This window comes from Ascidia mentula, chromosome 5 (assembly GCF_947561715.1).
Source record: "Ascidia mentula chromosome 5, kaAscMent1.1, whole genome shotgun sequence".
Classification (NCBI taxonomy): Eukaryota; Metazoa; Chordata; class Ascidiacea; order Phlebobranchia; family Ascidiidae; genus Ascidia; species Ascidia mentula.
The window spans coordinates 19,411,177-19,424,335 of record NC_138570.1 but is presented as its reverse complement, the minus strand read 5'-3'; the positions used below and the strand labels follow the sequence as shown (position 1 = coordinate 19,424,335).

At 41.7% G+C, this 13,159-nt stretch overlaps 1 protein-coding gene across 1 annotated transcript; it reads right to left on the bottom strand.

Annotated features, from left to right (window-relative positions):
- Positions 1-11,781: 11,781 nt before the first annotated feature.
- On the bottom strand, positions 11,782-12,759 carry LOC145903144 (cysteine-rich secretory protein LCCL domain-containing 1-like). Its single transcript, XM_082991218.1, has 5 exons — positions 12,732-12,759; positions 12,438-12,515; positions 12,206-12,361; positions 12,008-12,127; positions 11,782-11,945 (listed from the first exon to the last, which is right to left on the bottom strand). The coding sequence occupies exons 1-5, from the start codon at positions 12,757-12,759 to the stop codon at positions 11,782-11,784; spliced, it is 546 nt and encodes a 181-aa protein (XP_082847344.1).
- Between the last annotated feature and the right edge of the window lie 400 nt (positions 12,760-13,159).

Genomic DNA, 13,159 nt, shown 5'->3' with positions numbered 1-13,159 from the left:
AATCTTTAAATCTCGTATAAATGAGTGCAAGCAATGAACCACTCAGCATTTGCAGCCTGTATAAATGAGTGCAAGCAATGAACCACACAGCATTTGCAGCCTGTATGAATGAGTGCAAGCAATGAGCCACACAGCATTTGCAGCCTGTATAAATATCTTGCGAATATAAAACATGGATTCTTTTTCCAGTGCTGACATTGGCAAATATTATCCAATCAACAAGTTGATGGCCGCTTACGAGATCACAAACGAAAACGAAGACTTCTACTTCAAACGAACAAAGAACGTCAACGCGAAATTCAAGAACGTTGACACCAAGAACAAATGATAGCAATTCTGGGGAAGCCTCGCTCGAGTGAAGGATCGAGAGAAGGAATGGCATCAACGGTAACTCATTTAAATACGCCAAATTTTTCGCCTTTTGATTCGACATCAGAGCTGTGGGTTGACTACTGGTCTCACGTGGTACCCGACGATCGATGGGCAAAAGTATTTTTGACGAATCAATCTTCAACTGTGTACGAGATGCTTTTCAATTTGGCTGCACAGGAATCGCCACCAAGAGATATCAACGAGCTCACGTTAGAAGAAATCGTCCAACACATGAAGTTTCAGGTCGACTTGACATTGCGGTCGAAACCGAAGATGCTGCCAAAGTGGCTAAAGAAACTGTTAACGGGACGCAGCCATCAACTTCGGTGTTCAAGGTACGTGCTACAGCTAAACCGTGGGAGAAACGTAAAGTGGATTCGAGGACGGTGCAATCACCTGAAGGGAGGAAATGTTATCGATGTGGCAAGACTTCGCGTCAGGCTTCCGAATGTCGTTTCAAGAATGCAACCTGTCATTTTTGTCACCTAACAAGAATTGAGAAACTAAATTGTGTTTCCAATATTGCAGCAGCCACGCTCAAGTTAGAAGTTCCAATTTCCATGAACGATCGTTTGCTGATCATATAACTTGATACTGCTACAGGCGGAAATTTTCTGTCAAAAGAAACATGGAAGAAGATTGGTTCTCCACAGCTGCACAAAGCAACGTCCCAGTATCAGTCTGCAAGCAGGCACAACTTGCCGGTAATGGGCACATTTACGTCTGCTACCAGTTGTGAAGATTCCGGAAAGGTAGCTTACCTTCATTTCAACGTCTGCGACATTCAACGTCTGAATTTGGTGGGGCGGAACGAACTACAGAAAATGGTATTTCGTTAGACAAAGTTCTGTACGGCAAGTCAAACTTACAAGCTGGAGAGGTACTACAAGCCGTAACCGCCCAAGAACCGCAAGATATATCACTATATGAAGAGTGTGTCAAGTTGTGCAGTGAATTTGCAGAACTGTTTAAGCCCAATCCAGACTGTCTTCAAGATTATGAACTGTAGGTACAATTCAAGGACGACGCAAAACCAGTTTTCTGCAAACCGCGTTCAGTTCCGTTCGCTATGCAGAGTGATTTGTCCCAGGTTTTGGATTCCGGGATAAGAAAAGGAAACGACTGGGGTACGCCAATAGTTCCGGTCCGCAAATCAATCACTTCTTCGCAAAAGCCTGCATTAAGAATTTCTGGTGATTATTCAGTGACTGTCAATTCACAATTGGAAGTTCATCGTCACCCATTGCCATTACCAGAAGATTTAATGCGAAAGTTAGGTGGTGGTTATGGCTTCACGAAGATCGATTTGGCGGATGCGTACAATCAAATCAAGTTGGGACCAAAAAGTCGGAAGAAGCTTGCTCTGAGCACGCATCGCGGAGTTTTATTGCAGGACGTATTGCCTTTTGGTATCAGTTCTGCGCCAGCTTATTTTCAAGAAATTATGGATGATATCACTACAGACCTACCGGGTGTTGCAGTATATCTAGATGATATATTGGTCAGTGGTTGGTCTGCCAAGGACCACCTTCAGTGGTTGGTCTGCCAAGGACCACCTTCGCTGAAGGACTTGCTATCCAGAGACTGTTGGTTCATTTCAATCCATCCATTCCTGTTGGTATTGCCTGTGACGCATCAAGTGTTGGAACTGGTGCTACGTTGTTTCATCGTTTTCCCGACGGCAGGGAGCGGCCAATTGCTAATGTATCGAAAACTTTGACACAAAGCCAGAGGTATTGCAGTCAAATTCAAAAGGAGGCTTTGTCAATCGTTTACGCTTTAAAGAAGTTCTTTCAATATTTGTTTGGAAGAAGATTCATCCTGATAACCACTGATCTTTATTTGGTCAACAAAAGCCGACACCTGCTTTGGCAGCCAACAGGTTGGCTCGATGGGCACTTTTCTTGAACCAATTTCAGTACAGCACCGACTTCCACAAGGCGACGATACAACTTTCGACGGAGAGGAAAGTGCCGATGACGTAGACATCGTTTGTGCAATCGAAACAGTAGGAATGCAAGTGCAAATGGACTCCTCAGCACTTCGAAAAGAATCTTTTGACGAAGCAGGGTATGAAGCCGTAATACATCAGTTTGGACAATATTGCTGTCCAAAACGCAATGTCACTTTTGAGAGGTACAAGTTTTTTTCTCGACATCAGCATCAAGGTGAGCCCATCGACCAATATATAATGGAATTAAATAACCTTTCTGCAAGTTGCAAGATTCGTTGATAAGAGATCAAATTGTGTGTGGACCTCGTGATATTCCATAAAAAAGAAAATCTCACTTTGATTAAAGCTGTACAAATTTGTGTCACAAATCAAACGGCGGCAACGCAAAGTTTGCACATGCAACCACGTGTCGAGGCTGGGCATGTTGTTGTGCGCCGGAATGCCCGTCAATTGGAGCGGCGTTACCTCAATCAAGTCGAGAGGCAAGTTCCAGAGCCTCGTGTTCATACTGTGCTCTACGTCACGTGGCAAGGCAGTGTCCAGCTTGAGGGATTTAATAACCCTCGCTGTGAGATCCTGTATAGTTGGACGATTCCGTCTTACCATGTAAAACACGTAACACTTAAAATCATAAAACGAATGTAATAAAGTTTAATAATATGTATGTTGCCTACACAAAAAGCACTTGTTTAAACAGGATCAGTCTGGTATAATACAAGGGAAATATACGTTGGTCCTTTAAGCATGTGATTTTTTGTGTAATATTACTGAACATTGACCGGCAGCTGTAGTTTCGATCCACACTTTCTATACTAGAAGTTACGCCACCTCTATTTCACTACAGACGCAGACAGGTTTGTTGGAGATTGTGGTGTACGGGAGGAAACACACACTTCGACTCAGCACGGAGGTAAAGGAAGACGCGAACATCTGGAGCAGTGAGATCCAGGCTATGATAGACGGTCAGCTGCAATACAAGCTTGATCTGAACTGGATAACGTTGCGTTTCCAACTACACAGACCCGAGCAAACTCCAAGCAGTAATCACGACGCAACGGTAACTTGCTTAAAACCTCCTTCAATGTGCCGGAAACCTTTGAATTTCCGAGGACCCAATCAGACCTGGCGTAACGAATGACGTCACTGCGTATCAAAATACATCTAGGCAATGGAAGTCGGTTTTAAATAACTTAAAGTGCGTGCGCTCGATTGCAAGAGTTTGTAAACTTCTACATTGATTCTGGCTTCGAGTTATGGCTACATTTAATTGGTTTGTTCGGGAACAAGACGTAGTTGATCTTAATGCAATTTAATGAATATTTAAATTAGCTGATTTTCATTGCTTCGTTCCGTTTAACCCCCCCAAAAAAACACAAAAATAAAAATATAAAAATGCTAATGGATCAAAAACAAAATCTTTAAATCTCGTATAAATGAGTGCAAGCAATGAACCACTCAGCATTTGCAGCCTGTATAAATGAGTGCAAGCAATGAACCACTTAGCATTTGCAGCCTGTATAAATGAGTGCAAACAATGAACCACACAGCATTTGCAGCCTGTATAAATATCTTGCGAATATAAAACATGGATTCTTTTTCCAGTGCTGACATCGGCAAATATTATCCAATCAACAAGTTGATGGCCGCTTACGAGATCACAAACGAAAACGAAGATTTCCGCTTCAAACGAACCGAGAACGTCAACGCGAAATTCAAGAACGTCGACACCAAGAACAAATGATAGCAATTCTGGGGAAGCCTCGCTCGAGTGAAGGATCGAGAGAAGGAATAGCATCAACGGTAACTCACGCCAAATTTTTCGCCTTTTGATTCGACATCAGAGCTGTGGGTTGACTACTGGTCTCACGTGGTACCCGACGATCGACTGGCAAAAGTATTTTTGACGAATCAATCTTCAGCTGTGTACAAGATGCTTTTCAATTTGGCTGCACAGGAATCGCCACCAAGAGATATCAACGAGCTCACGTTAGAAGAAATCGTCCAACACATGAAGTTTCAGTTCGACCCCAAACGTTTCATAGTCCGTGAAACAAGTTTTGGACCGACATGAAGCGCAAGCCGGGTGAAACCATTCAAGAGCTCGCTGTTCGCATTCGACAAAGCGCAGCAACTTGCGACTTTGCATCCATCACAGATTGATTGGATGAAGCTTTGCGCACTCGTTTCATCTGTTCAATTGAAAACGAAGCGGTTTTGAAAGCTCTGTTCAGGACAAAGGATGACGAATTGAGTTTTGCTCGTGCAATTGACATTGCGGTCGAAACCGAAGATGCTGCCAAAATGTCTAAAGAAACTGTTAACGGGACGCAGCCATCAACTTCGGTGTTCAAGGTACGTGCTACAGCTAAACCGTGGGAGAAACGTAAAGTGGATTCGAGGTCGGTGCAATTACCTGAAGGGAGGAAATGTTATCGATGTGGCAAGACTTCGCGTCAGGCTTCCGAATGTCGCTTCAAGAATGCAACCTGTCATTTTTGTCACCTAACAAGACACTTGGAATCCGTTTGCCGCAAAAAGATTCGACAGTGCACGTCCCATGGCATTAAAAGAATTGAGAAACTGACTTGTGTTTCCAATATTACAGCAGCCACGCTCAAGTTGGAAGTTCCAATTTCTATGAACGATCGTTCGCTGATCATAGAACTTGATACAGCTACAGGCGGAAATTTTCTGTCAAAAGAAACATGGAAGAAGATTGGTTCTCCAAAGCTGCACAAAGCAACGTCCCAGTATCAGTCTGCAAGCAGGCACAACTTGCCGGTGATGGGCACATTTACGTCTGCTACCAGTTGTGCAGATTCCGGAAAGGTAGCTTACCTTCATTTCAACGTCTGCGACATTCAACGTCTGAATTTGGTGGGGCGGAACGAACTACAGAAAATGGTATTTCGTTAGACAAAGTTCTGTACGGCAAGTCAAACTTACAAGCTGGAGAGGTACTACAAGCCGTAACCGCCCAAGAACCGCAAGATATATCACTATATGAAGAGTGTGTCAAGTTGTGCTGTGAATTTGCAGAACTGTTTAAGCCCAATCTAGGCTGTCTTAAAGATTATGAACTGGAGGTACAACTCAAGGACGACGCAAAACCAGTTTTCTGCAAACCACGTTCAGTTCCGTTCGCTATGCAGAGTGATTTGTCCCAGGTTTTGGATTCCGGGATAAGCAAAGGAATTTGGACTCCAGTGAAGTTCAACGACTGGGGTACGCCAATAGTTCCGGTCCGCAAATCAATCACTTCTTCGCAAAAGCCTGTTTTAAGAATTTCTGGTGATTATTCAGTGACTGCCAATTCACAATTGGAGGTTCATCGTCACCCATTGCCATTACCAGAAGATTTAATGTGAAAGTTAGGTGGTGGTTATGGCTTCACGAAGATCGATTTGGCGGATGCGTACAATCAAATCAAGTTGGGACCAAAAAGTCGGAAGAAGCTTGCTCTGAGCACACATCGCGGAGTTTTATTACAGAACGTATTGCCTTTTGGTATCAGTTCTGCGCCAGCTTATTTTCAAGAAATTATGGATGATATCACTAAAGACCTACCGGATGTTGCAGTATATCTAGATGATATATTGGTCAGTGGTTCGTCTGCCAAGGACCAACTTCACAATCTCAAACGTTTATTGTAACGGCTCCAAGCTAAAGGCTTACGTTGCAGGAAGGAAAAATGCAAATTTGCTCAACAGCAGGTTGAGTACCTTGGCCATGTTCTCTCCAACAAGGGCATCACGAAGGGTGCCAAAGTCGACGCTGTACAAAGGATGCCTGCACCGCACGATGTACCAACGCTGCGGTCTTTCTTTGGATCTGTACAATTTTTGCCCGCAGAATTTTCAACTGTAGCAGAACCACTCTATCGTCTCACGAAGAAAGGCATTCCTTGGAAATGGTGTCAAAAAGAAGAACGTTCTTTCAATCAGCTATAGGAATTGTTATCAGAAACCAAGTGTTGGTTCATTTCAATCCATTCATTCCTGTTGGTATTGCTTGTGACGCATCAAGCGTTGGAATTGGTGCTACGTTGTTTCACCGTTTTCCCGACGGCAGAGAGCGGCCAACTGCCAATGTATCGAAAACTTTGACACAAAGCCAGAGGAATTGCAGTCAAATTCAAAAAGAGGCTTTGTCAATCGTTTACGCTCTAAAGAAGTTCTTTTAATATTTGTTTGGAAGAAGATAACAAATCATAAACCACTGATGTCTTTATTTGGTCCACTAAAACCTACACCAGCTTTAGCAGCCAACAGGTTGGCTCGATGGGCATTTTTTATAAACCAATTTCAGTACAGCACCATCGAGTACAGAAAAACCTGCGAACATAACAATGCTGATGTTTTAAGCCGACTTCCACAAGGCGATGATATAACTTTCGACGGAGAGGAAAGTGCCGATGACGTAGACATCGTTTGTGCAATCGAAACAGTAGGAATGCAAGTGCAAATGGACACCTCAGCACTTCGAAAAGAATCTTTTGACGAAGCAGGGTATGAAGCCGTAATACATCAGTTTGGACAATATTGCTGTCCAAAACGCAATGTCACTTTTGAGAGGCACAAGTTTTTTTCTCGACATCAGCATCAAGGTGAGCCCATCGACCAATATACAATGGAATTAAATAACCTTTCTGCAAGTTGCAAGATTCGTTGATAAGAGATCAAATTGTGTGTGGACCTCGTGATATTCCATAAAAAAGAAAATCTCACTTTGATTAAAGCTGTACAAATTTGTGTCACAAATCAAACGGCGGCAACGCAAAGTTTGCACATGCAACCACGTGTCGAGGCTGGGCATGTTGTTGTGCGCCGGAATGCCCGTCAATTGGAGCGGCGTTACCTCAATCAAGTCGAGAGGCAAGTTCCAGAGCCTCGTGTTCATACTGTGCTCTACGTCACGTGGCAAGGCAGTGTCCAGCTTGAGGGATTTAATAACCCTCGCTGTGAGATCCTGTATAGTTGGACGATTCCGTCTTACCATGTAAAACACGTAACACTTAAAATCATAAAACGAATGTAATAAAGTTTAATAATATGTATGTTGCCTACACAAAAAGCACTTGTTTAAACAGGATCAGTCTGGTATAATACAAGGGAAATATACGTTGATTCTTTAAGCATGTGATTTTTTGCGTAATATTACTGAACATTGACCGGCAGCTGTAGTTTTGATCCACACTTTTTATACTAGAAGTTACGCCACCTCTATTTCACTAAAGACGCAGACAGGTTTGTTGGAGATTGTGGTGTACGGGAGGAAACACACCCTCCGACTCAGCACGGAGGTAGAGGAAGACGCGAACATCTGGAGCAGTGAGATCCAGGCTATGATAGATGGACAACCTCTGATTATCACCAAAACAAAGATCCTAATGGACAAGATCAAGGTACAGAAGTGTAGAATTGAAACTGAGCTTATTGCTTGGAGTAATCTGCTTTCAGGGCAACTGCTTCGATCTAATATGTCGGTTTGGGTGCTGGTGACTATCTTGCCACTTAGGTAGCCAGGCGAAAAGCTCATTGCTTTGAAATTACCTGCTTAAAAAACACATCAGAAAATATTATTACAATGTTGTTAACAAAACGACTCTGCCCAAAGCATTTCATTCTTTCACTTATATTTAGCATGTTGCCCATAGTGTAAGAAACTATGGCTAAAAATTTGTGTATGTTGCAACAGCGTTCAGACGACAATGAAAAGGAGATCGACTTAATCTACAAGAGGAACCCAATCTTCAGGCAATCAAGCGAACCTTCAAGATCCCCTTTGCTATCCCTTCCATACGAACAGGTAACCCTGCCAATATTACAACTATCCGTCCCAGAATCCAATGCTAACGCAAACTTAATAGTGCTGCAAGTATCCACGTGGTTGTCATAAAACCACGATGACGTCAACATCATCTTACCCGAACTATCTGTGACGTAACATTGATCATATTGTTGTGTTGCTAAGGAACCAAGTTGATTATTCCAAAAAAATTAAAAAATTAATAGTTTCGCTACTTAGAAAAAAGGGGCATATAAATCATAATCAACCGTTGTTCGCTCACAGGTGCCCTCTCGTGACGACCACTACACGTTGAGGGACGAGGCTGTGAGGATTTTTAACGTCCTCCTTCAATTGGAAGAACGGACTTTTCAGAACATTGAGGAGGAAACGAAATCACTCCAGGGAAAAAAAATGAAAAAATCGTTTTTAAATTTTGCTTTTTATATTTCTCGAATTCCCGCCTGTAACTGATTTTCCTCCCCTATATATTTGCACATGTTATGACGTTTGTCAGGTAATTGTGGATCTTCCTTTGCAATGAGTGGGGAATGATGTTTACAGATCACATTTTATATCAAAATTTTACTTGACATCAATCAGCATTCAAAAAAGATAAACTAATAAAATTGCGACACCGTCCATCCAACAAACTATCCATCTGTTCGTTCCAGGCGATCATGCGAGTGTGCCACGGCTCCAAGCTATTCCAGGACGAGCTTTATCTCCAATTAATCAAACAAACCGCCATCTACACCCTCCAACTCACCACAGACGAGCAAATGTGTGACCAGCTTCATGTGACGTCATGTCCGCATTACTGGCATCTCATAGCTTGTATGTGTTGCGCGTACCACCCATCACGTCCCGTGCTGTCTTACCTGAAGCTGAATCTAAAGAGGTATGACGTCACCAAAGTGTGTAAATAACTTCGTTATCCAATGTAGAGTTCGCGGAACCCTTAACACAAAAGGTTTACTACATTAGGGGGTTCTTTGTTAAGTTAAACAATCTTCATAGGTTTTGCAGACGAAAAGTTTGTGAATATCTGGTCTGAGCGCTAATTCTAAAACATCTCTAACCCCACTTTTGTTGGTAAACCAGAATTTATTGCTTGCCTCAATGCTTTGTATTCCCAGTAAATTTGAAACAAAATGCTCGTTTAATGAGAGATAAGCCAAGAAATGTCTTAAACCTTCACGTCCACCGACGATTTTTCCGAGCCAAATTGGTGGGGCGTGCGGCACTTTGAGAAGCACTTGCTACTAAGCAGTAGTTTTGCATTACAGCGGGTCGGGTTATCTTACCTCGCGCTGTTGACTGCACACAAATGTGCCATAAGATGCCTGGGAATCTGTACAGTAATGATTATTCGGGGATCCTTTTCACCGTTTGTTTATTAACATCCGTTATCAGGGTACAAGAGCGATTTCCTGGCACTCTTGGTGGAGCTTATGCCGAGTTCGGTGAAAATGCGCTGAGTCAGCAGACGTCACGTCGACGTGAGATGGTTCCTTCCATTGCTGAGATTTGTGCTGTGCTGGAGATGAGGGACCTGGTCACTGTGATTAACTGCTATGGTGGCGCAACATGCGAAATCTACATCAACTCTTTCACCACTGCTTGAAATGCAAGTAGTGTTTTGTTACAAATTGTAATGTCGAACACTCGGAAGTATTTCTTGTATAATTTTGAATTGTATTTTCTTCTGATGATCTGGTTTTGTTGGTTGGTGGCAAACATGCTTCTTTTTCAATATTTGTTATTAAATTATGTTCTGCATTTTTATGTGTTCAGAAGCGTTTCGTTGTTTTAGTTACAAAATATTTTTACTTTAAATTAGAGGAGTCACTTTAGACAGTTTACGTCCAACTTTGGTGTTCATGTTGTCCAGAAACTCCAGCATGGAATGAACGTGGAAGGGAATAAGAACACGTTCGCATTATTCGAACACAAGGGCGATGTTGACAGAGCGATTGAACCAAACACTTTCCTCGCTGATATCGTTGCAAAGTTCGAACAGTAAGTTGCCGTTGGAACTTTTTTACTTGATTTGAGAAGTCTAGTTACAAATTCGTTGTAAGGAATGCAACCGGCAGACGCATCAGACGCGTCTGTGTCCTCCACAAACTGCTGTGTTAGGTTTGGTTATTACACAAGAGTGTATAAAGTCTAACCTTGGGAGGTGACAAGGAAATGATTTGTAAATGAAAGCCAAAGCTAGTATCCTACTCATGCCGAAGCAAACGTTTCCAACACCTCTGTGTTCATCATCAGTGCCCAGTAAGAATGAGTTGCAGCAAGGTGTGTGCAGAGGGAGGCAGGTAACTGAACAGACAAAAACAACAACAAAATGAAACACGTGACAGACGCCACTCGAAGGCCCACGGCCGTGACGTCATCATTTGGGCTGCAATGAGGACCTGGGTGTTGACAAGAAACCTTGTTACACAATTTACCCTCACAAAAAACCTTTCCCATAAGTCGGTGAAATGGCGCCGCGATATCCGCGCATTTCTGTAAATATTAGCGGTGAATTGGCGTGACTGCATTTTTGAGGTTTATCAGAGAAAGCCAAACTGAACTGAATCAAATTTACTGACATCCTCGAATCAGAAATCAACTGTCAAATCTGATGGATCAATGTTTATATTTACATGGATTATCAACATAAAACATGGAAACGGTTGCATGCGATATTACAACAACGACATGATATACAAGGAATGATAAAACGGAATATGTTGTCAATATCTAATTGACACATTGACATAATTATATGGAAGAAGTGACATCCGAAACACACAAAATGTAATAATAAGTAGTGTCGACGTCATAATTGCAATTATTATGTTGCGTTTTTCTGGCATCAACCGTTTTTTTATTAACGTCGGATAATTATCACGCTGTAAACCAAGTTTAACTCATTTACGGCGAACGTGCTATTCGTTCGTTGACACTTCCAGCAACAAGCCGCCTTTTCAAATGTGTCACGTGGTAATCCGAACTCAAATAACCCGGTGTGCATTTTCTATACAGGCCACAGGTCTTTTGCGTAAAAAAGATACGAAGGGACAGAGGACAAAGGACATATAGGACAAAGACTTTTTGTACGCGTGGTTTGTAACGTGTTATTGTTAATCCTCGTGCGTTTGTTTAATATGTATTAAACTGCACGATTGACTTTGGGTTTGATAGCAGCCTTTTTATCAGGAGTCAGATATACGGCAGTGTTATTATTTGTGGACGTTTTAGGTAACGCCCTACAAATACCATGATAATAACAAACATGCAGAAAGGTGAAGTTCGTTACTAACACAAAAATTGTGAGGATTTGTGGAATAAATTCGGTTTGGTGAAATTGTTTCCCTGTTATTTACGATTTAAAGCCTTTTTCAAAACAGGTGAAAGTATTTACAATGTCTGTCGGATAATTGTAAATCAACACAACGTTGCCATGGTAACTAACGACGCAATGTTAATTTTCGTCACTTTAAACCTCCCCAACATTTACTCGCATTTCACTTTCATCTTAGAACTCATTATTCCGCTTCATGAGTTTTTCCAATGCCACTAACTCATAGTGTTGTCACCACGGACCATTGAGGCGGTTCATATGAACAATCACGATGCCACCAAGCTCCACCAAACAAACCACAAAGTGTTAATTACACCAACTTACGCGACAAGATAACAGCGTGAATGGCAGAGGCACAAACCGAGGAATTCTTGTTGTACGAATTTGTTCCACAGACGTAGTTGGACGAACAACCAGGTGGGGAAAATACATCAGTTACAGAAAACTCACTGTTTGCTGTCGTGCTGCATTTCACTATATTTACATTAATAGTAATTATTTATTCTAACCAAAACGCTACCCGGAGCATAGCTTACTTTCAAATGTGTACGACCATCTTGCAAACGAACAAGATTTGCTTTTCACTCCGTTCCTGTCCAATCCTTTATATTCATGTATTGGATCACTTTTGTATACTTCAAAGTAGCCTCCATCATCTTTACAAAAATATTTGGTTTGAGTTCATATAAAAGAAAATCCGGTAAACATGCCAGGGTACTGTCACTGTAACTTACTGTCCATCATTCCTGCATGCATTGCAGCCAGACAAAGGGGACCAGAGGCGTAATCATCACTTCCACACAAATCCGAATATTGTCTCAAGCAGTTGGGTGGGCAGATTACTTTTGAAATTGAGTGATTTAAATCTGATAACTTTGTGTCACACGTTGCTGTGAAAACGAAATATTTAGTAGACTTATAAGCAGTACATGAAAATTTGTTGAGTAAATTTGAAACGCAGCTTACCTATCAACGAATTGCATTGATTCTTGCATTGCAGATAACAAAGCAGGAAAGCTTGCAAATAATACTTTAACATCATTGCTACACAAAATTAAAGAACATACGCTAGAAGTAAACAAGAAATTTAAAGGTTTAAAACAAATTAAAATTCGCAATATTAATAGTTTTATCTCGTATAAATTTCCGAAAATGGGTTTGCGATGTTTTTTTTTCTCAAAAATATTCTTCTGTTAATTGCATTTAGTTTATGAAGATTTTCTGATTTTTTATTGGCCATGCATTCAACCTAAAACAAACCTGGAACTCCTGTTGCTGCCACAGACATATTGCAATTTAAAATGTACCGCTCTTCTGGCATAAAATATACGTGCTGTATTTTTACGACGTTTCGTCTGCCATTCAGCGAGACTTCATCAGGTATTGATGCCGCAATTTCAAAGTAAACTACACTAAAACATTCAGGGGCACAAAAAAGGACACGTTTACACCGCTTGTTAGATCACGTAGCAGAGGCAAAACACGAAACACTGCGGGAGGCGAAACAGTGTAACGTTTATGCTGTGACGTAGTGTTCACATTTACGTAATTTTCCATTAGGTAATGCAGAGTGACTTAGCAGTTCGTACCAGGAAGTGTAACTCCTATTTTCTGAAACGACACAGGAGATCGCTCGTAACATGTAATTATGTATCGCGGTTCTCACGCAAGCTGCATAACTGGTCAAT